At 37.1% G+C, this 23,518-nt stretch overlaps 1 protein-coding gene across 4 annotated transcripts in view; it reads left to right on the top strand.

Moving 5' to 3' along the window:
* The window catches only part of RAB3GAP2 (RAB3 GTPase activating non-catalytic protein subunit 2), a 48,673-nt gene that overhangs the window by 7,131 nt on the left and 18,024 nt on the right, over nucleotides 1-23,518 (top strand). Inside the window, exons 2-18 of one of the 4 annotated variants that reach the window (XM_005499976.3) lie at nucleotides 3,443-3,507; nucleotides 6,939-7,062; nucleotides 8,606-8,687; nucleotides 10,689-10,736; nucleotides 10,853-10,928; nucleotides 11,116-11,217; nucleotides 12,308-12,407; nucleotides 14,977-15,075; nucleotides 15,955-16,103; nucleotides 17,095-17,174; nucleotides 17,287-17,376; nucleotides 18,157-18,296; nucleotides 20,055-20,271; nucleotides 20,599-20,742; nucleotides 21,007-21,089; nucleotides 21,630-21,694; nucleotides 22,094-22,184. In XM_005499976.3, the coding sequence (XP_005500033.2) occupies nucleotides 3,443-3,507; nucleotides 6,939-7,062; nucleotides 8,606-8,687; nucleotides 10,689-10,736; nucleotides 10,853-10,928; nucleotides 11,116-11,217; nucleotides 12,308-12,407; nucleotides 14,977-15,075; nucleotides 15,955-16,103; nucleotides 17,095-17,174; nucleotides 17,287-17,376; nucleotides 18,157-18,296; nucleotides 20,055-20,271; nucleotides 20,599-20,742; nucleotides 21,007-21,089; nucleotides 21,630-21,694; nucleotides 22,094-22,184 (1,755 nt within the window). Of the gene's footprint in view, nucleotides 1-3,442; nucleotides 3,508-6,938; nucleotides 7,063-8,605; nucleotides 8,688-10,688; nucleotides 10,737-10,852; nucleotides 10,929-11,115; nucleotides 11,261-12,307; nucleotides 12,408-14,976; nucleotides 15,076-15,954; nucleotides 16,104-17,094; nucleotides 17,175-17,286; nucleotides 17,377-18,156; nucleotides 18,297-20,054; nucleotides 20,272-20,598; nucleotides 20,743-21,006; nucleotides 21,090-21,629; nucleotides 21,695-22,093; nucleotides 22,185-23,518 lie in introns of those variants that run through there. The other 3 variants (XM_021284169.2, XM_013371813.3, XM_065058514.1) reach the window with 3 other exon arrangements.

The raw sequence follows: 23,518 nt of genomic DNA, 5'->3' as shown, positions 1-23,518 counted from the left end.
AGTTCCTCTCTCTTTTGTTCTTGTCTTTTAAACAAAACATGCTTATTGGTAGAAATTGTTCTTTAGGGTATTGAGTTTGTGATAAATATGCTTGAAATGAATTCTCTTACACATTAACATCAACGCTGCAAATGGGCAGCGTTTAAAGCAGCTCTGATGTTTCAGATGTGCTGATGATGAAGTTTTACTGCTGTGTGCTTCAAATTAAAGAATGAATTGGTTCTTGCAGACCCAGTAGTTTTTATTTTTGTGATGTCTGCAGTAAAGTGAAATCTGGTATATTGCCGCTGCTTAATCAAAATAGGGAGAACTGTTTCCCAGACATCCACTACTGCTCAGAGATGGACATTTGCACAGGAAAGCTTATTTTTTTCCAGTCCCTTGTTGGGAGAAATCAATATGTTACAAGTCAAGAACTCTTTAGGGCTTGTTTTGGTATTGGTTACCTAGATTATGTCTTTCATTTCACAGTGACTAGTTTTGATGTGTAATGTTACTAATGGTAACGGTGGGGTGTTTCTTCAAAATCTTCATTGTAAACAGAACTTGGATCCTTGACCAATCTTATCAGGTTCTGGTGCATGGGAAAGTCTCTGCAAGCTGACAGCTTCTGTAAGATAATTTGTATTTTATTGGGACCTGTGAATAACAGTGTGTTTGAGTTAAAGAATGATAGGTGGAGTATTCCTCTGTTCCTTCTTGTCCATAATTTCAGAGATTAGTTGCCTATTGTTTAATACCTGTCTTCACTAGTCATTGCATAGGTGAAGTGTCTGAATAATATGGATCAGGAAATACTTAAAAAAAAAAATTTAAGAATTAATATGTGGAAGAAAGGAAAGAATGATGCAGGGGCTTGAGAAATATGTATGATTAGTTTATACAGGGCATTCTGTACAATGTGGAGGATGGATATGAAGGAGCAAATTTGTAAACCCTTATAAGCTGGAGGGGATGCTGGCTTTGCAGAGCATGTCACAGTTCTGAAGGATCTCCCCAGCTTAATAAGTGGGATGGTGACTCACTGTTACCTCATTTTTCCATTGTTTTCTGATTAATCTAGCTTCATCCAAGGAAGGTGATGACAGCCATGAAAATGTAGCTGTTTGTGAAGAGGCAGCAAGAATCCTCACAGTTGCAGTTTTATGTTGCGTGTTCCATCTTAGAATTTAAGTAGCTGGTGTTTCTTGGAAAGATTGGTCTGCTCTGTGCTCTAGGGAGGGGATTGGCCCTGACTTTGGTTTTGGATATGATTATGTTCCTCTGTGGGCTGTGGCACACTGACAGATTTCTTTCCTCCATGAATTTTATAGGATGGAGATTTTGTTGCCTTTTGAGATAACAAGACACAACCAGAGGTAGAATTTTGTTAGCTATCTTAAACTAAACATTTAAGTTAGTTAATGTTTTCTTCTTGAGTATTTACCATAATTCTCTTTTATATATTTGTACACTGGAAACACTCTCAACCTCAAATACAAGATGAGATCATGACCCTTGGGAGCTGTTGCAATCAGATCTGTATTTGATGTTGATGAAGTGAAGTAAAACTGGCTGACTTGTTCATTTTGGAGATGGTACAGACCTTTCAGTTTTAACAAGTTATTCAAGGAGTGGGCCTTTTCTACAGTCTTGTGAAATACCTTCTGAACAACATTGGTAGAAAGTTTCTTAGGCTATTTTATTTTTTTAAGTTTTTTGTCTTAATTAGCCATTACACAAGTTTAAAAATCTGCTTAGAGAGAATACAGATTTCTGTTTTGTTGTATTGGATTCTGCCTTTGGTGGTAAAGGAACTAGAGTTTTTAGACCAAATTAAGTGTTGTTGATAGAAACCTTCTCGTTTGTACTGTTTGACCATCCAAAATAGCAAAATCATGCTTGCTTAAAACTAAATTTAAACTAATTTGAGACATGGCATTAAACTAATTTTTACGGTCAAAGTAGCCATGGCACCAGTTAATGAAAAACTTGAAAGAAATCCTTGGAAAACTCTTGAAATCTAATTGATGTTACTACTTCAGGTTTCATGCTTATGCTTCTGGGTGGAATTCAGTGTTTGCTTTTCTACTGAACTACAGTGATATCTAATTAACTTGTTGAAGTTCCCAATGATGGTGGTGTTTGAAAATTGTACATCTTCTACCATGAAATGCCCATGCATAATTGCCCTTTGCATAGGCTTTTAAATTCACATCAAATTCCATATTTTTAGATGAAAGGATTTCAGGTGCTTTTTGTGTAAATTTTTTACATTAACTCTTATAAGACAACTGAGAAGTAGGCCTGTCTCTGTGAATCTCTGTTTTCTCAGGTGTTGGAGGTATTTTGTAAGCTCGTGGTTTCTCTGAGGTTTCTGTATGACAGAATTGAATCTGATCAATGTCTTGTTAATTTTCCTCTGTGGTGTCTTGCTGAACCCTGAGCAGCCCAAGGTCCTTGTGCTCATTTTCCCCCCAGAGGCCACAGTTTCAGCTTCTGCTTTGAGAGTGGTGGTGGTCGATTCTGCGTGATCCTGGGCTTAGGTGTTTTGTCGCAGATGAACTTCCATGTGCTGTCATTCCTGTTAAAATGAACTGGCGTTACTACTGTCTGATTCTGCAATTGACTTAAACCAAAACAAAAGCCACCATTATGGAAAGGAAGATATTTTACTCATCTATAGAAATACTGTTTCTCATGAAATTATGGATATGAGGTTCTCATGGTGTCTTACAGGTCATCTTATGCCAGTTAGTAAAACATCTAGGAGTCATATACATGGAGTCCTGCAGGACTGGAGAGAGACTGCTGTCCCCTTTCCATCTGTAGCTGCCTAATGTGTACAGAATGGGGGTTTTGTTGTCTTTGGGGTTCTAATAATCAGACAAGCTAAAGCTTGCATTTTGCAGTAAGGTCTTAGGTCTCTGTACCCATCAAAGAAGGTTTTTGTCAAATGGACACATAGGGTTTCATGCCTGTGTCCTCACTCTTTGCTTCAACTTGCTGTATAAAACTAGAAACGTGTCTTGGCTCTCTTGAAATGGCTGTGGAGAAACTAAAAAAGACAAATTTGATTGAATAAGTTGTTCTAGTAAACTGTGGAGAAGCCCCGTTGAAGGGTCAGCTATGTATTGTACCAGGCACTGTAAGATGTTAATTGGCCTGAGTTCTAGATGCAGGCTGTCAGAATTAGACACAGGTGGTGTTACATCTGTTTCCAATTTGTACTTAGGTAACATCTTCTACTATGACTTTTCCATAGTGTCAAAAATGAAAGTACAGAGAAGTAAGACACATATTTCAACCACTTCGTGGTTCTTTCTGTAGAACCCCTTTAGTATCTGCCATAAATGAAGTTATAATGCATTGGTGGGGAAAGGAAAACGACCACCAAAAATCCTTTTTGATTGTGTTTTTCCTTGCCTATGCTGTATCCATATGACAAATCTTTTTTTACTAGGCAAATCAACAAGCTGGGAAGATGGTGGCTGGGGAGCCTGGGATGAAGCAGAATTACAAGAACCTGTAAGTTCATATCTCTATCTCTATCTCTATCTATATGAGTTTTCATTGCTATCTTGCTTACTCTAAAACAGTTTTCCACTTGTTTGTGTGTTGCTTTTTCTCTTACGTAGTTATCACCTGGGCAAGAAGGATCTTGACCAGTGTTTTAAATGTGACTGTTTGTTTGTCCCTTGCTCCTGTAATTGTTTCTAAATATAGCTTGGATGTTATCTATTGTTGTAATTATTCCTATTATTGTATTCTGTAGGATTTTTTCTCACTAGAGTATACATACATGTATACATACATGCTGGGAGCATCTTTTTTGTCCTATAGCTAGCCACAGGCAGTAGGGCATGGCAGTGAACTTATAGTAATCTACCAAGTATTAAAATAAATTAAAAACTCCGAAATCCTGAACCACTGACACAGGCGTCTTTCTGATAATCACATAGTACTGCTTTTATGTTGTGTGGCTGTTGTCACAAGAGGGGTCAAAATCTAGTTGCAGGATGGGGCAGCACAGTTGCTTTTTAAAGGGAGGGAAACATCCCTCTGCCCAACTAGTTCACCTAAGAATAACGCAGCCAGTCTGTAATTGTTGGTAAGAATGAGGCTTCTAGTTGACTTGAATAAGATGTTAGGGAAGCTGTGTGTGCAGAAATTGTCCGCATCTGAATGAGTCATCTGAACAGAATTGCTTGATTAATTCCATGTTAGAGAAAGCTAATGGCGTTGAATGAGGAATCCAGACCTGACTCTGCCAATGCCAACAAAACTCTCTTATCTGCTGTCTTTATCTCAGTATGCAGGAATTGTGCCTGAGCAGTTGGGCAGAATCCTTGTAACTCCTTACCTCAGCAGGGAAACAGGTTTTTCAGCTGGGATGACAAGTTGAAATGAGCACGGTGTCTTGCAGGGATGAATCACTAACGCTGATGTCAGGGAACGACAAGCATGAGAAGTTTTAAATAGGAGTATTCAGCTCCACTATAATTGCCATGAAATGAATGTGTTTCTCAGGCCCCATCTTTGTTAAGCGTGCTGTAATGTTTATAACTTCCTTAATGAGGACAAACATTGCTATATTTTCTACTGAAGTTTTTATTTGAAAGAACCATCATCTATTGCTAAATTGAAATTGTCTTAGTTTTCACTCTTTTCTTTAAAATGTCAAACTCTTCTGCCAGGTAGATCATACCCTTCTTGTCAAAGAACCTCTTTCTCCTGGGCTTACATGTTTCCCTCCAAAATTGCTAGTGGTTCCAGGTCGAACTCTTCAGAAAGAAAAACGTGTCATCCACAGCAAACAGGTTGTTCTTTGTAGGAGCATAGAAATACATGAGTCTGTATGTCTGAACACACACCAAAATGAGTGCATCAGTCTAGCACAGAGATGAGAATTATTAGTATAATGTAATAATTAATTCCCATGTTTAATCTTTTAACTGTTCATTGATTTGCATGACAGTGAGTATAAAACTTGTTTTTTTTTCTTGGAATTACTCAAGTCACCTGGACAAGTATCTATTTCATGGAACACAGCAACTTTTGAGAAGGCATTGAAAATTTAAAAAAAGAGGGGAGAAAGTTTTCTTTAGTAAGGTTTTTTTTTATGGAACTGATTAGCTGTTTTGTAGGGATGGTGATGTTGAAATCTTAAGTGCAGATTTTAATGTTCCTTTTGCAAGTTCAGTGCTTTTACTGTTTTAACCCTTAGCTTATTTTTGTTACTAGTATAAGATGGCCATATTTTGTCTTTAGATTTCAGATTCTTTGTTTGTGCATACAGATAATTTTATTTAACTTATTTGTCTGAAATAAAATTCTAATTCCTTTTAATTTTAAAACAAACCTTTAGTTTCTGTTGCTTTTTCCTCGGTTTGAAAAGTGTTGCATTAAAAATTAGTACAAGGCTTTTCTTTGGGTTTTGGCTATGTGTTTTGCACATGATACATTTATCATTTATCTCTGTCATGAGAAGTTGAAGTTGTAATGAGTATCCCAGACAACTTCATCACCTTTTTGTAAAGTCTTGAAAAATACCAGTAATTAGGAAAAAAATGTTACAGAACTTAGCATCCATCAACAGACAAAAATGATATAAAAATTGGTTGTTATCTTGCATAAATCAAGAGATAGTGTGGACAAAGATAGTTAGCAGAATGTTTGTAGTGTGCTAATCTAGACCTCATGGTGGATATACAGGTTATTCTTATGTGCACAAAGTGACCGTTTTCCTTAGGAAAGAAAATAAATACAGTGAATAGCTGATTAAGAGTATGATATGCAAATTCTTCCTATAGTTGTGCTGTGTGTTGTTTGTTTGTGTTGTGGTTAGTTTGGTGTGTTTTCTTCTTCTGGAAGTAAATGTGTATATTTTCAAGTAGATGCAACTTTATTACAATAGAGTAAGTCACACAGATCAGAAAATGATTACGCTGAAGCTGTTGGGTTTTTGTTTTGTTTTGGTTTGTGTTTTTTTTTTTGTTTTGTTTTTGGTTTTTTTTTGTTGTTTGTGTGTGTTTGTTTTTTTTTTTTCTTTCCATTTGTGCATAGCTGCTTTGAGATACTAGAGGATGGAGTAATATTTTGGAGAGCTGGGAGGAGAGGTAGCATTGGGTAGGTGGCTATGGAAGTGGGGGCTGTGGACAAGAGAAGGTGTTTGTATTGCTGTGATCAGGGTAAAAGGATGGAGCCAAGAAAGCAGGGGTCGCATCTCTGAGAGACCTTGCAGCAGCCTGCTCAGAACCTGTTAGCTACTTGCTGCCTTTGCACTATGGTTAGCAGGAGCTACCTTGGTTGTTCTGCAATCAAATATTTGGCTTGTTGTTCCAAGGCAAAAAGATGCAAACTTTTTGCTTTTTTTGCATAACGATGGTATCTAAGTCTTTATGTACCCATCATTAAACTCTTAAAACTTGACACTTCGTAGTTTGAATTTGTTTCTTTGTAATGTTCCTTGGTGTGGAAAGGCATCTGGTACCTATTGGTTGTTACCATGAAGCTTTAGTGTGAATGCCAGCTTAGTTACTTTCTTCATGTGTGAATATATTTACTTAGTGCTGGTCAGTGTATGAACTGGGATAAATTGTTAATTTTGAGTGTGCGTTGTAATGAGAATGACTAAAGAGATTCTTTCCAATCCTTAATCAATAATAAAAAAACCCTTTAAGTCTCATTCTTCTAGTTTCTCTTTGAAAGAGGATTTTGAGGAGTAGCGTTAGTGTTGAGCACTTCTTTGTTTTCTGTTTTGTAAATGCACAGATAGAATTAGTGCACGGTTGATGCATTTCTCATGGCTTTTCATGCAAGTTGGATCTCTAGTGTCTTGCCAAGGAACAGTCCATTCAGTGCTGGTGTTGAGTGCAAGCCAAGTTGTTGTCATGAATCTTGCAAGTTCTGCTATGTTTAGAAATTGTTGTATACATTGACTAAAGCTTTACCTGTAGGAAGAAGAGGAATCTAACTCCAAGAACCAGAGAAGTTACTGGCTTCAGGACTGTGTGTTGTCCTTGTCACCAACAAATGACCTGATGGTAATAGCTAATGAACAGAAAGCAGTCTTTTTAGTGCGTGAGTATACGTTCTCTTAAGTATGTATACTAGTATGCTTAATTGTAGTTAGGACAAGATTTGTTTCTCCCACACCCATCTGCTCCCCCCAAGTCATACCTTCAAGGATTTTTTTTTTAGTACACATGATGCATTTTCTAGGTGCTGGTTGGCAATTAAGTTCTTTTGTCTTCTCAGCTGTATTTTGATCTGAGAAAACAATTTTGTCTTGTATAATTAATATATACTATACCTGGCTGTTTGAGATGCTCAGAGATATTGATATTAATTTTGCTCAATAAGGAAAAGGAAACTTTGTATTAATTTTATCCATTAAGAAATACTTGACCTTATTTTTCTTTTTTTTTCTTGAAAAAAATGGGCCAACTGAGCTAGTCACTTGGCGGAGGCGGTATTGAGCTGGATTGTTCTTGAGATTTCTACATTTGATAGAAAATTGTTCCCCATTTTGAAGAATGTACGCCATTATATTTTACCCTAAAGTAGTGGTCTCAGAACTACTAAAGGTACCTTTAGTAGTAGATGAACACCAATCAGTCAGCCGCTGTATACAAAGGTGGTGTTGCCTGGGGTGCTGGTGCTATTAACAGCTGCAGTTGGTGACACATGAGCATGATGAAAGGAAACCTCTTGATGTGGGGAATATTATACCATTTTAAAACAAAACCAGGCTGTTGAAACTCAGAGTTGCATAATGAGACAGATTGCATTGAGTTGTCATGCTGCATTGGTCATTCCCTGCAGAAATGTGTCTTCCAAAAGCGATACATGCTAGTTGCTGATTTTTCAGCAAAAATGAAAAGATAGCAGTGTTCCTTGGAAAGTTCTCATTGGATCAAGAATAAGGAGGTGATTTAGCTCATCTGCTGGAGAACTGCTTTTGCTGAACTGCACAGTGACCGCTGCACCACACAGTGGCAGAACCCGCCCTGTGTCTCAGGTTTTAGGTGTCAGATACATGGCACACAACACTTTTTTTTTAGTTATCCGCTGGCACCTGGGACATGATTCAACAGTGAAATGGCAGCTGTGCTAGCAGCTTGTGAATAACAAAGTGTAGTGTTTTCTTATTGTGGTTATGATGCAGTGATTAAAAGTTGTCAGATTTAATGTAGGATTCCCATGTCCTTCTTGGTGGTTAAAAATAAAATTGGCTATTTGTTTAAGCTCATCTTCAGTAATTTTCCCGGAAGTAGTTTTCTCTTGCTTAATACTTTTCTCCTAAGGATCCTTATTTAATTAATCAAATCTTTAAAAATCTGATGAAGTAGATATTACTGTATAAATCTTTTAAAATGAAACTAGGCATTTCAGAATTTTAGTAGCATGTTGTTCCATGTAAATTTTTAAGAAAAGAGTTCTTTAGAAAAGTCACTGAAAATGTAGTAGTATTTTTATGGTCTTCAAGGTTTGTAATTGGTACTTAATTCAAGTATGGTAGGATGTATTGCACAAAAGAGCAGGATTAGGAATAGGACTAAATCTGTGAGATGCAAAACATATATAGATGTTTTATAGATGGTGTCTTTATTCCTAACTGCAGCTAAATGGAAGCACAGTGACAAGGGAAAAGAGGAAATGCAATATGCTGTTGGCTGGAGCGGCTCTCTGAATGTTGAAGAAGGGTAGGTGTTGATATGCAGCTGTGATTAAAATGTTGTTTTCACATTTAATATTAGTAGTAAATACTTGTACTCTTTTTCTTTGGTCGTACTTTCATTCAAGTGCATTCCTGGTCTCATGCATTTTAATGTTGAAATCAGAAATGGAATAACCGGGGTGATCAGAAACATTGTCTGCAAAGGTCATTCTTCATGCGTAATGTGCTATCTCGGGACAAGTTCATACAAATTAGCCAAAGTACTTTCTATGCAGATCAGTGTATTTGTATGTAATTTAGACATTTTAATAGATCTATTTATCATGCTGCTTATAAGTTCCTGTTATAAAAGGAAAAAAAGTACCATTTTTGAAAAATCTACTTTTATAGTAGAGGTGAAATTTTGTGAAGGGATGTTGCAACCAAAAATGTCTGAAGTTGTTTTAGAAATACTTCTTTTCATCTTCAAAACCCCAAGCAAATATAAAGTAATGTCTCTGATCAAGGAATGGTTTTGGGCTCCAAGGCATTTAGTGGACTTGGAAAATTTGCTTTGGTCATACATTTGCTATTTATACAATATTTCTGCTTGCTATGCCTTCAAATAACCAGGCAGACATTTCTCGAGTGTCCCATATGGAAGAAGATTTTGCATTTTGTTATGGAGTTTGCAGCCTTGAGTTGCTGTCTGACTTTGAACATGTTCCCTATTGGGTTCAACCTTCTGTTATGCTGCAGGAGGCGTTGACTTAATCAGCCTCTCTCCAATCTGTAAAAATCATAATCCTTTTTCATAAATCTGCTGCTGTCACACATTTGAACTGTTTTACGTGCATCTCTTTTTTTCCCCCATACTACCACTACATCTTTTATTAAAAAAAGGAAAAGAAATTCTGTTTGGGGATGTGTTTCTTACTACTGGTACAGCCCCACGAGACACTATCCTGCGGAACAGGTAGCTTTCTTCAGATAGACACGGTTATATTCACTACCTCTTGATTTAAGGTTTCTGGGTGGTTTTTGTAGGTGAAGGTTTTATTTCTGTGGAACTGTAAATATGGCAATTGGTGTCAGATTGGCAAAAGACTTTTTTTTGTTTTTCTTCTTTTTGCCCAAAGTTGCCTTCAGCTGATAATATTCTGTGGTGGCTAATCTTTGCTATTGGAAGATGAGATTTCACTGAGATACTTAACATTGCTTTGAAGTTGTAATCGAATTGCAACTCATGTCAAACTTGCGTTTAGAACGTGCTTTTTCCGTAATTGTCTGGCCTGATGATTTAATCACTCCTTGGGTATTAGAGGTGACCTGAAATGCAAATACTCAGTGGTACTGTAGGCATTTATACTCTAAGTGCTGTTTGGGATGTTGTTTTGAATTTATATGCTCTTTCATTAAACCTTTTTACTGCTTCTGTTTCCCTAGACAGCGTAAAACTTTCTATTCTGGTACAGTTAAATAACTTTTGATTTGAGATAGGATGGCCTCCTCATCTGCTTGCCTTCTGCATGCTTGGCCTGCCATGCATTAAGCATGCTCGGTTATTGCATTAACTGGAAAGACTGTTAGCTCTTTAAATGCTCTCAAATTATAAAGTGATGAAATGCAATGGATAGAAAATCTACCTTACTGTGCATTGTATTTCAAAAATTTATTTTGATAAGTAAGGTTTGGTTTATTTTTTTTTTTTGAGTGTTTGTTCTTGGTGTATCATTATAGCTACATGAGATTTAACTTCAATCTTTACTGAAGAGTACTGGCAAAGTAATCAGTCTGTGAGTGATGAAAGACAACATTAAGAAGATGTAATTAAGCACTTGTGCAATCTATTTGGGTGCTCTTGAACTTGTGATTGAAAATGTCTTCAAAATGAAACGGTTTTTTTCACCTCCTTAGTATAAATTTGGTAAATTGTGTGCTGCATTAATATATTGTTAAAGTATTAAAATGGTGACTCAGCAATATCTCTTGAGCAAAATTTCAGAATTGGAGAAAAAATATGCTTATTTTATCTTTCTGTTTCTAGTGAATGTGTGAGTAGTGTATTGTGTATCCCGTTGGCAAGTCAGAAGAGGTAAGGATCAATATTCTTATGTGAATACATCTTCAGTCTCCTTACGTTACATTTTTGTATGTCTGCAGCTTTGAGCAGGATTATGTTTTTAACTTTGGTATATCTTTGTGAAACAGGAGTTCCACGGGCCGTCCTGACTGGACCTGCATTGTTGTTGGCTTCACCTCTGGCTATGTTCGTTTTTACACCGAGGTGAGTTTCTCAGCATGGCAGGCCTGCAAGCAAGCTGTTTAATAATAACAACAACAATAATAATAATAATAATAATAATAATAATAATAATACTCTTTCTATAAAACTTGTTTCTGCAGATAGTGCTTTTTGCCTTCCTTAAGAAACGGGACAGAAATGTTCATTCTCATTATTCTTTCTCTTCTAGAGTGGCGTTCTGCTTCTTGCCCAGCTTTTAAATGAAGATCCTGTCCTACAGCTTAAGTGCAGAACCTATGAAATTCCCAGGCATCCTGGTGTCACAGAACAGGTTTTGTCAGATTATTTCAAAAGCGAAGTGGCAGTGTTATGGGGTATGGAAGGGAGTCTTCTCTGTGAATCCTCTATGTCCTTTACCAGTTTTTGATGGGTGGACAATTCCTTAGAACAAGATACTCTGGATTTCTTGTTCTAGAAGTATTTATGCCTGTATAGTTTGAGGATTCCGAATTTCTTTTTATTTTTTGGAGCGTTTAGTTAGCTCTACAGATTTCATTTTTCTCTGTGATAACCTTGCAAAGGAAGGCTTCACTCATTTCTTGTTTATTCACGTACGTGCACAAAATCCAATAATGTATGGATGAAAGGAGAAAATGCAATATGCCAAGAGCTGTATGTACTCATTCATAAGAACTTATTTTAACTATTTAATGGAGAAGATAGCTAAAAATTTAATCAATCTTTGTAAGAGATAGTGTTAGGAACCTGCATGCCATTGTGAGTATTTCTTGCAGAGCTTAAGCTGTTTAATAGAAAAGCCAGCTTTCTTTACTGTTGGCTGAGTTTGCATGCTTTATGAAGAAAACTAATGAAGTTACAGGAGTTTCCAGCTCTGCTTTATAGAAATGCTCAAGTGATTTAGTGTGACATTTGGGATCAGTTTTGAAATACAGAAGCATTAAGGAATTTGAGTCTTGAATTTATATCACCAAATTAGCATTTATGTGCCCAAGTGGTAATTCAGGCACTAATCCAGTTTCAGAATTTGGCTTATAAAACGTTGATACTTGCATTCTAGATAAACCTGTTTTTCTGTGGCCTTCACAAGCTGCTGTAACTTTTGTGTTTTCTCCCTAAGCCATGAAACATATTAAGCAAATGTAAAAGTCATTGAAAGAAGATAAAAATATAAAATTATGTGCCTAAATAACTTTCTTATTCATATATTAGATGGCTTAATACTGAATTTCTGTAGTTTGTCCTTATTCTGTTGCCTGTGGCTTGTTAGATATTAACTCTATGGATGTAATCCTTGTCTTCCTGTAGTTACTGGTATAAAAAGCCTGAAAAGAGGCTGTTATAACAGTAACAGTGATGTTTGTTTGTTTGTTTTGTCTCCCTTCTCTCATTTTCTTGCACAGAATGAAGAACTAAGTATCTTGTATCCAGCAGCAATTGTGACAATTGATGGTTTCAGCCTATTTCAGTCCCTTCGTGCATGTCGCAATCAGGTAGCAAGAGGTATGTTTAAGAGGAAATGTTTATTTCTGACTCCGTTAATACTTTAGGTGAGATGTACTTATGTTTCTTAAATATCAAATCAAGGTGGAATTTGGATCTTCCTTGTTTGTCCATCAATATATTGGCACCTGCTGCATACAAGGAAATTTCTTGTTCCACAGAAAATGTTTTCAGAGCACAAGTTGTCTGAGTAGCATTGACTGTCTTTTACATTCTCCCCATAATACTGTATACTGGTTTTGGCTGCGATAGAGTTAATTTTCTTCATAGTAGCTGATAGGGTGCTGTGTTTTGGATTTGCGATTAAAACAGTGTTGACAACACACGGATGTTGTAGCTGTTGCTCAGGGGTGCTTACACAGCATTGAGGCTTTTTCTGTTTCTCACACTGCCTCACCAGCGAGCAGGCTGGGGGTTCACCACAAGCTGGGAGGGGACACAGCTGGGATGGCTGACCCCAGCTGACCAAAAAGATATCTCACACCATATGATGTCATGCCTGGTGATAAAAGCTGGGAGGAGAGGAGGAGGAAGGGTGGAATATTCAGGGTTCTGGCATTTGACTTCCCAAGTAACCATTGTGCGTGATGGAGCCCTGCTTTGCTGGAAACAGCTCAACTGCCAGCTGATGGGAAGCAATGAATGAATTCCTTGTTTTGCTTTGCTGACATGCAGAGCTTTTGCTTTACCTTGTAAATTGTCTTTATCTCAACCCACAAGTTTTCTCACTTTAATTCTTCCAGTTCCCTTCCCCATCTCAGTAGGAGGGAGTGAGTAGCTGTATGGTGCTTAGCTGCCCATGGGGGTTAACCCGCAGCATACTGCTAAGGTGCTTCTTAGCGTGTCAGGATGGTGATTTTGCTGTCATTGAAATGCGTTTCTTACCAGTAAGGATGTTCTGGGAAGTGATAATGCTGTGATGATGATGCCTGTAATGGTCACTGCTCTTTGTGTTAATGTCTAAGAGCTTTTAATACCTGGTTTGATTGTGCAGCCTTTGATCCGGTTCCTTTAGTATAATGGCTGCTTATACTCTAATTTGGAAACAGGGTCAGTTTTCTGGTGTGAGAAGAGAACCGCATAACAGTACTGTGTGGTAGATTGCGTAAGTGTGGTGCTGTTACTATTCTGCAAGATAAAATATTAAACAGGTGCTGTTGCTGATTTGTTCTCCCAAATTTCTTGATGGTTGTTCTGATTGAACCTCGGATTTGTCAGATTCTTGTTTCATCTACAGCAAGCCACATCAACAGTTATGAGGTAGTGTAGATGGGAAGCACAATGGATTTACCAGCATGACAGCATTAGGAACTGGTGGGACAGCAGCACATTGAAACTAAGGCTTGAATCTTAATGTAGAAGGATGAGTGGTAAAGAACTGAGAAGTTCTACTGTGGTGAGGCAGCTCTTCTCGGAATCGTATGGGGTTAGCCAACAGGAATGGATTGCTCACTTTTTCTTCCAGTTCAGGATGAAGTGGCATAAAATGAAGCTATGTGGTAGTAAATTCAAAATAAGAAATAGCTGTGGGTTTATACAGTGTGAGGTTAAATTGTGGAATTCTTTGCCTGAGGTTGATGTGGATGCTGAAAGCTTCCTTGGGCTCGGAGGGAGAGTGACACATCAGTGGAGAAGGTGGCTCTAGAGGTTTACTGACTGCTTAGAGCTTCCCTCTGGATGAGAAGGACTTCTCAGAAGCTGGTTTAGAAGAGGCATCAGATATATGTCCTTGTTCTAATATTCTTCCCTAGACATTTGGTTTTAGCTTTGCTCAGATCCTGATCTGCCATGCTAAATGGATCCCTGGGTCTATCTCAATGTCTGTTCTTATTCTCTTAATGAAAAGGTAGCATTTCCATCAAACATAAAAGAAGGCAAAACTCCTGTACATCAGAACTTTAAAACTTTATATTTTGTGAATCATGCAACACATACAAAAGGAAACAGACACTATGATGAGAAATATCCATCTATTTTCACAACCAGAACGCACTCAACTCTTTCAATAAGAGATCACCATTTGCAGGGAAATACTTACAGCTAGTTGTAGTATCTGCAACCACAGTGCTGTATCTTCTTTAATTCTTGATTATTTGTATTTGTTGTAATAAGTATTTTGAGGAATTTCAATCACTACCTTAGTTTTGTCACTGTTCTTACCTCATACTGTTATGTACCTGGGGAATGTGCTGACTTTACAAGTAGTTCGACTGAGGGCTTTCCACTTAAACGTGCCCAGACCACAGAGACAAATTGTAGTAGCATTTTAAAATTGTACAGAATATTAAACCATGAACGATTAGTAAAACAAAGAACTCTGCAAGAAGAAAATACAGTTGTGATGGAATATCAGGTGCAGTTTTATTCACTTACTTTTAAAAAACATTTTAATTGCCTTAAGGCAAGTATTTCAAAAGGCCATTTTAGTTCAGCGGGTGTTTAAATGTATGTTGATTTGAAACTAGGTTATTTTTTGGCTTCAGATTGCATTAGGTTTTTTTCCTCTGTTATCCTATTCCTTTGTCTTTGACTCAGTAGGAATTTTTTTTGTTTTATCAACTTTTGTCAGCTGCAGCATCTGGCAATGAGAATGTTCAGCCTCCGCCATTAGCTTATAAGAAATGGGGTTTGCAAGATGTGGATACGATTGTTGACCACGCTAGTATTGGTAAGCATTTCTGTTTTAATTTCAAATATGTGGCTTAAATGAAACTGAATGTTTTCATGCTGTTAATTTTGGTGTGAGAGCACTTAGTGGTACTAGTTGGATAGAAATTAATAGTGGGAGAAGGCTGTCATAGTGAATGGTCTCATAAACCATCATCAAAAATATATTTCACTTTCTCTTCTAGTCTGATTGAACCTCCCCTCTCCACTTGAGAGGGGAAGGGACGTTACAGCTGTAGCTGTCTTGTCCTCTCTTGTTTGGTAAGAAGCAGTGAAGAGAGACTGAATTGGATACTGTTATTTCCCTTTCTGCCAGGTTAAACAACTGTCTGGCAGGCAGGTGGAGACTGGTAGGGGTCTTACCTGAATCTACCACATGGGGAAAACTAGAATTTGAGATTACTCCTTTCCAAAGAAGACAAAGTGACTTCTAGGCTCTCAAAGACTTCTACTCCTTAGGAACCCCCAGGTTGTAGTCAGACAGGCAGATCTGAGGAACAGTAAGCTTCATTTCTTTTCCACCCTTTTCACAAAAGCAGGTAGAAGGTCAGAAGGGGGCTAATGAGGCAGGTGAAGTGAATTCGGTAGATGTGCTTTTGCTGCTGAACTTTGCTTTTTGTTGTTGTGTGTTTTGTGTGTTTTTTTTTTTTTTTTTTTTTTTAATTCTCATCTAAACAAACCAATTATGCTTTATAATTAACCTAATTACATTAGATTATTTCACTGTGTTCTTTGGATTTTCCGTGGTTAAAACTGCTTATTTTCCATCCAGAATGCTGGCTGGTCAGTCAAGAAGGCTGGGATATATTCAGGCTCCTAGAGCAATTGCATGTCTTTGTTCTGAAAGTATAAGTCATTCACTTTATAATGTTTTTGTTAGGCATCATGACACTGTCTCCTTTTGATCAAATGAAGACTGCCTCCAATATAGGTGGATATAATGCAGCTATAAAAAACAACCCACCTGCTATGTCTCAGTATGTTACTGTGGGATCCAATCCTTTCACTGGTTTCTTTTTTGCCCTGGAGGTATGTACTATAAAGCTGACTTACTGAAACTTTAAATAATTAATCCCTCTCTTTTCTGTCTGGGTATTTCTGAAGTGTTCTTGTGTTCATTTTATGCTGACATTTCCCCTTCTTGATCTTCTGAGATTTGGATGATTTGGAGTGAAAGTGATAGTACTGTCCACCACAGGTTCCCGCTAATGAGAAATTTTATTTTCTATCTTAAAATGAAGGTGTTAGACAAGTATTTTAAAATTTTTTTCAGTTGTTCATTTATGCTGATTAAGCAACCCAAAGTTTTTTTAAATTTTATTTTAAATTATGTTGAGATTGTGTAAACATGCATCTTATGGATTTTTTTGGAAGCCTTTAATGTACACACATGGCCTGAGTAAACTGTGGTGATTTCATGTAGTGGAATGACTATTTGTAGAAGAAAACCGCAACTTGATGATAACCTGTAGCACAATTAACATCATCTTCTGTTGTATTGGAGGAGAAAGACGACAATGTAGCTGTGTGTTGTGTACATTCAGGCCCTATGTGTGCGCTGTCCTTATCAGGACCGAAAGTTGATTGAAAATGCTAGAATCGGAATTTTGATTTGTAACTTGTTTTTCCATTATGCTTATGAAAAAAACTGCTTATGTTGATATTTGCAAGGATGCCAAAGCCATACACCAGCTAACTCTCCATGATAAATCATACACAGGGTTTTTTTAACTTCTGTTGCAGACAAACATACTGAGCTACCAGTGACTTGCAGGAGGATTTTGAAATGGTAAAGAGATGTCAGAATGGCTTTTCTGGGGGCAATGAATTAAAATTTTGCAGAGTCTTAAAGCTATGGTTTCTGAGCTGAAAGTCCATAGGAGGCCTGAAAAACTATTCTGCAGTTGAGTTCAGTGTAAGAACTATTTCTTGGCTTTCTAAACACTTTGTTCCTTCATTTCAGGGTGGCTCACAGCTGACTATTTCTTGACTTGCTAAACACGTTGTTCCTTTCTTTCAGGGTAGCTCACAGCCGCTGTTGTCTCATGTTGCCTTAGCAGTTGCAAGTAAACTGACTTCTGCATTATTTAATGCTGCCAGGTAATAAAAAAGGAAATGACACAAAATTTTTTTTGTTGTAGTAGCTGCATAATAGTTTGAGGATTTTTAAGACCATTAATATGATTCTCCTAATGTGTTTTTCTGTTGCAAGTGGCTGGCTTGGTTGGAAGAGTAAACATGAAGAAGAACCTGCCCAAAAACAGAAACCAAAAGTTGAACCTGCAACCCCACTGGCAGTGAGGTAAGCTCTACCTACTGTGTCAATTGCTTTAGAGCTCTTGTGCTTTTAGTTATTGGAATTATTTTGAAAGGTTTACAATTGATGAACATGTTTGTTTTTCTTGATGATAATAGTTTGCAGGTCATTTGTTTTAAGCTTTGTTTCATTTCTGTTTATCATTCTGGACTCAGAATGACTCATCTCTTTCTCTTCCAGTGTGTGGGTTCATTGTTACTATAAAAGAACAGTGCGCAGTTTAATGATAGTAGAAATACATTAATAGAAGTCCTGAAGTTTATCACTGAAGTGCTTCAAAGAACCTTCATGAGGTGTTTGCTGCTTATAGTTTAAAGCCCCTCACAAAAACTAGGAGGTATCTTGCTTCTCTGTTGTGGAGAGGGGTGAATAGGCACAACAGGTTGTAGCCTAATGTTATCAAGAAAGCTGATAAAGGCTAAATTCCTGATTGTTTTTCCTGATTTTTTTTAAAGTATTCTCAAGACTATTCAGCAATAAGAGAGCTTATAAAGTAACCCACTGCTCTGAGATCCTTGCCTGACAACGCATGACAAGGCAATCAGTTATCCTTGTTTCTGAACTTTGGTTTTCAGTAGGACTTTAATAGATCTGTGAGATCAGACAGCACAACCTTTTTCATCATTTGCTCTTAATTTTACCCATACCTTATCTTGCCTTAAAAAAAAAAAAGGAATCTCAGTCCTTATAAGAGACTTTGTTTACTATTTCTGAAGAAAAATAGATACCTAGTATGTTTACTTTTTGTTTGTTTGTTTTTTTTAGGTTTGGACTTCCAGATTCCCGTCGTCATGGTGAAAGAATATGTCTTTCTCCTTGTAACACTTTGGCAGCAGTAACAGATGCTTTTGGAAGGGTTATTTTACTGGATGTTACAAGAGGACTTGCAGTCCGCATGTGGAAAGGTATGACAGTGTATATCAGTATAGCAAATAATATTCTTCAAAACAGTGTGGCTTCTTATGTTCAGACTTAGAATTCCAAGTGGTTTTCCGTTATTAACACAGACTTTACTACATCGCGTTATTACAAATCAAAGGCAGATGGAATAAAAAGTCCATAAGGGTATTGTTGTAGCAATCCCTGAAATTCTGGTATGGCTTATAGAAGAAAACTGTTCTGTTTGCTTTGTATTCAATAGATTTTTAAATTTTTTTTTTCCTCACAGACTGTATCCCAACAGAAAGCTTCTGACCAAATAATTTTTTGGGAAGAACTTTAGCTGTTTTCTCCAAGATTCTTTCTCTCAATAAGGTCTAGCATATTTTATAATTCTGTTGAGGAAAATAAACGGAAGTTTGGAAAATCAGCAACAGGACGTACAACTTGTTAGACTCTTAATTTCACCATGGTGACTGCACAAGAAGAGAGTGCTCAGTCTCTTCTAAACTGAGGTCTTTTGTAAAGCAATACAGATGTTAAGTTCTCAAATTGTAATTATACCTAATGTTACAACACTTCTTATCTTCTCGATTGAATTAAAATTTTGTAGCTTTTTGCGAGATGGAATGTAAGTTTTAAGACCAGGTAGAAAATCTTTAGCTCTTATCTGTCCCCTGCACTACCAATTCAGAAGATTAGTGGTCATGAATGTAGTAGCTAATTCAGTGACATAGCGTTATAGAATCATTTTGGTGGGAAGAGACCCTTAGGAGTCCAAGCATAATGACATGCTGACAGTGTAACAGCAGAATACTCATGTTTCCTCTGTGCATTCTTCTTCTCTCATATTAACTATAATATGTGCTCCTTGATATTCTTGGACATTTTTTTTCCTTCGTTACTGAGAGCTTGATATTTTCTAGGAAGTGCTGTTAGAGTCCCAAACTTTGTTTGGTAGTCTGACACATATTTACAGTTTACCAGCTTTTCCCCAGTAAGGCTGCTGAGATATGAAATTGCTTATATTTTTTAAGCAAAACTGACTGCTGAATGGAATACTTTCGATCCTACCTTTTCTTGTTAATTGAGTTGTGAATACTTCCAACCTTGTCAGTATAATATATATTCTTATAAACTTGTTTTATATGTTAGTATTTCACTTGTGGTTTGGAGCCTTCATTTGTATTTGCTGAACCATTACATAGTTCATTGATGTCATTAGAGCATCTCTGCCTTTCTTGTTTAAGAAGATTTTATGAGGGAAAGTATTTGTGTTACCCAGAGAGAAGTGAGAGAGAAGATTAATATTTTTATTGGGTTACTAGAAATTGCATTTTAATGCTGAAAATATGCGAATAAAAACTTATATCCTATTCAATAGGTTATGCAATTTCCTTCCTTAAATCTTTTTTTTATTGTTTTGAAAAATGAGAAATCTGGGCATTTACTACAGATCTTTCCTCTCTGAAAAGCTTTTGCATTGGTGTAAAGTCCAGAGCACAGACCTGATGAGTTTTGGGTTTTTTGTAGCTTTTCCCAGAAGAACTTGTTTCTCCCCAAAGCTTTGCAGGAGGCTGCATTTGGCTCTGAGGAGTCGTCTGGTGGGCCCAGCTCCCAGTAGATAGACCAGGGACAGGAGTCCTGCTGCTGGCCAGAGTTGCGCAGTTTGAGACACAGTTGATAACAGTTTGCTGCTGGAATAGTACTGAAGTGGGCAGTGATGTCTACCAGTCATGTATTAATTTCTGTACATGAATGAATTTTTGTCTTCTCTTACAAAGGATACCGTGATGCAGAAGTCGGCTGGATACAGACAGTAGAGGACCTCCATGAGAGGGAAACTGAGAAGATGGATTTTTCTCCTTTTGGAAATGCTCAAGGTCCCAGCAGAGTGGCTCAGTTCCTTGTGATCTATGCTCCCAGGAGGGGCATTCTGGAAGTGTGGAGCACGCAGCAGGGGCCTCGGGTTGGAGCCTTCAATGTGGGGAAGTATTGTAGGTAAGGAACAGTTAGCAGGTGGGCACGCGGGCTGTGCTGCCGCAATAAAGCGATTTGTGGATGGTGCCAGTGGTAAAAGTGCAAGGTGCTGTCAGGGACTTCTTGCATTGCCCTCAGTGTTTCTACTGAATGCAGCTGCTTTGTTATTTTATAGAAGGGGATTTTGTCACGTTTCATCACTCTGCAGTCTTTCCTGACAACCACATTTAGCAGTTGTTAAACGTTAGCTTTATAAAATTTCTCTTCTTTTTTTTATTCAGTGTGTGGAAAGGGAAGGTGACTAATTTTGTTCCTCACTGTAAAGGCTGTGTTTTTTGTTGGTTTCAGATTGTTGTATCCTGGTTATAAAATAATGGGTCTAAACAATGTTACCAGCCAGGGCTGGCAGCCCCAGACTTACCAGATATGCCTTGTTGATCCGATCTCTGAAAGTGTAAAAACTGTCCATGTACCTTTCCATTTAGCACTGAGGTAAGGAGCTTTTGTGCTCTGTATAACCAAATTAATTTCATTATTGTTTTTGGAAACAATGTTTTATTTAGAGCAATTCTGCTGTTCCTTTTCAAGTTAAATAGTCCTCTGCTAATAATCTCGTTGGTTTGTATGCATTAGCTTAATTTTTATTTATGTGATATTACCTTAAAGTAGCATAAATAATTAAAAAAAATATATATTATTTCTGAATAAATCACTTTAGCTCTTGTCACTTATAAAATTAAAATTATTTCCCTTCAGTGATAAGAAGAGTGAGCGAGCAAAGGATATGCATCTAGTGAAGAAGCTAAATGCCTTACTCAAAGCTAAAACCTCAGATCCAGGTAGGTTCTCTTGTATAATTTCTTAACATTGTATGTTATCAAATGGTTCCAGTATTACGTGTCCTGTAAGTGTACAAACACAGATATGATTGTGGTGCATTTTGAGAGGTGTATGTGCTATGAATTGTGATCTTCAAGTAGATTGTATTTTTTTATAAGCTACCAGATTTAATTTATATTATACGAGGGTCCAGTATAAGCCTTGTCTGCCGTGTAAATCTTAACTAAACTCTACTTTGAGTGCTTACATAAAAGCTGACCTATTTGCAATCTGTTATGCTGTGTAACAGAATTCATCGTTTAACTCTAGATATACATTACTTACAGCAAGGAGGATATTTCTTAAAAAGACAGGTTTGGAGGAAGAGATGCCACTGAGCTGTTGTTTTGTTTCATTTTGTCCAAGCTTATTTTGGCAACCTTTTTAGTGTCTTCATCTCTATAGCATGAACCCACATGCATCTTAATTGTGGTTCATGTTGACTTGCTTTTCAGAATGCATTTGAAAAATATGAATTAAAGCCATGATTGTCTTTGCAGATTTGATTGAAGCTGAAGCAAAGGAATTAATACTTGATATCAAATACCCTGCTACAAAGAAACAGGTGAATATTTAGAAGACAGTATACTTTAATATTAGAAAAAAAAAGTGTTATCAGGTTAGAGTACTAAATCTTTTTAAATCTTTCAGGTTATGCTATTATTTTTTCTAGAATTACTTGAAACAAATAATTGAGCTGTTTTGGTGGTTTTGGGTTTTTTTACAACATTTCGACTGGAATTAATTTTGACTTGTGACTTCCCCAAGGCATATGGCATAATAAAAGTCAAAATATCAAAAAGAGAGCAGATGTTTCAGTAGGATCAAATTATGCCACAAGTATATGTGAAGACAAAATACAGATGAAAAATCATTGTCAAAGTTGTGCTTTGTTGGCTTACTTTATATGTTTTGACAGTAAAAATAAGTAAATGTTTAATTCTGTTGAACGTCTGCTTAACAGGCTCTGGAAAGTATATTGACAAGTGAACGTGTGCCACTTTCATCTCTTACAAACATCACTCAGACATTAATGGATAATTTAAAAAAACAGGGTAGGTGGATATTTATTTTGCGAATATGGAGAGGCATTTGCACTTCGTCTGCAGTGCTGTAAGGCTATTGTAGAACTATTTTATTCCACAGGGAGACCAGACTTGGCGTGCTTAGTTTTGCTGCTAGATATCTTAGGATGTTGGTTCTACATATATATACTTTTTTAAAATGCAGACTGCAAATAGCTTGCTAGTAAGTATGCTTTGCTATGCTTGCTATGTGCATACTAACTTGTCACGATATTAAAAACCAAACAGACCCAACTGGGATGATTACTTGCATCCAGTAAAACCTTCCTTCAGAAAGAAACTTTCACAGAGTTTTGCCTGTAGAAGTTTTAGTCTGTTCTCTCTCTCCAAGGATGGCAGTAAGCACGTGGTGCTTTAGATCTGCAAATTTTAATATACTGGAAGCACAAAATCCTTATCGCTAAGGATCTGAGCTCTGGCCAGATGCCTGGTATCTTTTCTTGGTAAACTTTGTAGAAGTTGTATTTCACCTTTTGCTAGAGATTCAGAGCCAATGTCAGGAAATGCCGTTACACACTCAAAATCTTGTTTCCAAAAGTCTGAGATTGTTTCTTTGAAATGATACACTTGGATCTTTCTAAATTGGGAGAACCTTCTTTGTACTGGAGGTGATGCCAGTTTGGAGATCCAGCTGGATGTTGATGACCAGAGTGAAGAAGCATGTGCCTGCCCCTTCTTTTGCATGTACTGAGGCTTCTCAGCAATAGAAATCTGTTGTGTTTTTTGTTTGTTGTTGTCACTGGGTTAATTTCAGCTTTTTAGAAGAAGAGGCTTTAGCAATAGGAGTCAAGAAATCCCCAAGGCTGTTGTGTGGAAGTCCTTAATAAACCATCTGTCAATTAGGCTGTGTCCCCTGTCCTACCTCAGTGAGAACCTGACAACAGATTTTTGTCATTTTAAAGCCTTGAGAGGGAATCTTTCTTTCACTTGCATCCAGAGGGTTTGGTTTTTTTCCACTATTTTCTTGAAGTAGGTAGAGTTGATCGAGAGCTTCACATGTGCACTTCTCTACCTAGTTTTGGCCTGGCATTCTAAATCACTAACATTACACATTTCTATTAGAACTAGCAAAGAAAAATGGAAACATGCCCATTTACACTGAAGAGAGATTGACAGAACTCTATACTGTGTTTCCCCGAAAATAAGACCAACCCCAAAAATAAGCCCTAGCATGATTTTTTCAGGATTTTTGAGGATGCTCAAAATGTAAGACCTACTCCAAAAATAAGCCCTAGTTACAGTTCATAAAAAAAGTAAATTTAAATAGCGTCCAGGCAGCTATACATGTAAAAAAGTAAAATTAA

The sequence above is a fragment of the Columba livia genome, chromosome 3, assembly GCF_036013475.1.
Source record: "Columba livia isolate bColLiv1 breed racing homer chromosome 3, bColLiv1.pat.W.v2, whole genome shotgun sequence".
Taxonomy (NCBI): Eukaryota; Metazoa; Chordata; class Aves; order Columbiformes; family Columbidae; genus Columba; species Columba livia.
The sequence above is the reverse complement of the archived record's forward strand: the minus strand, read 5'-3'. Positions and strand labels throughout refer to the sequence as shown.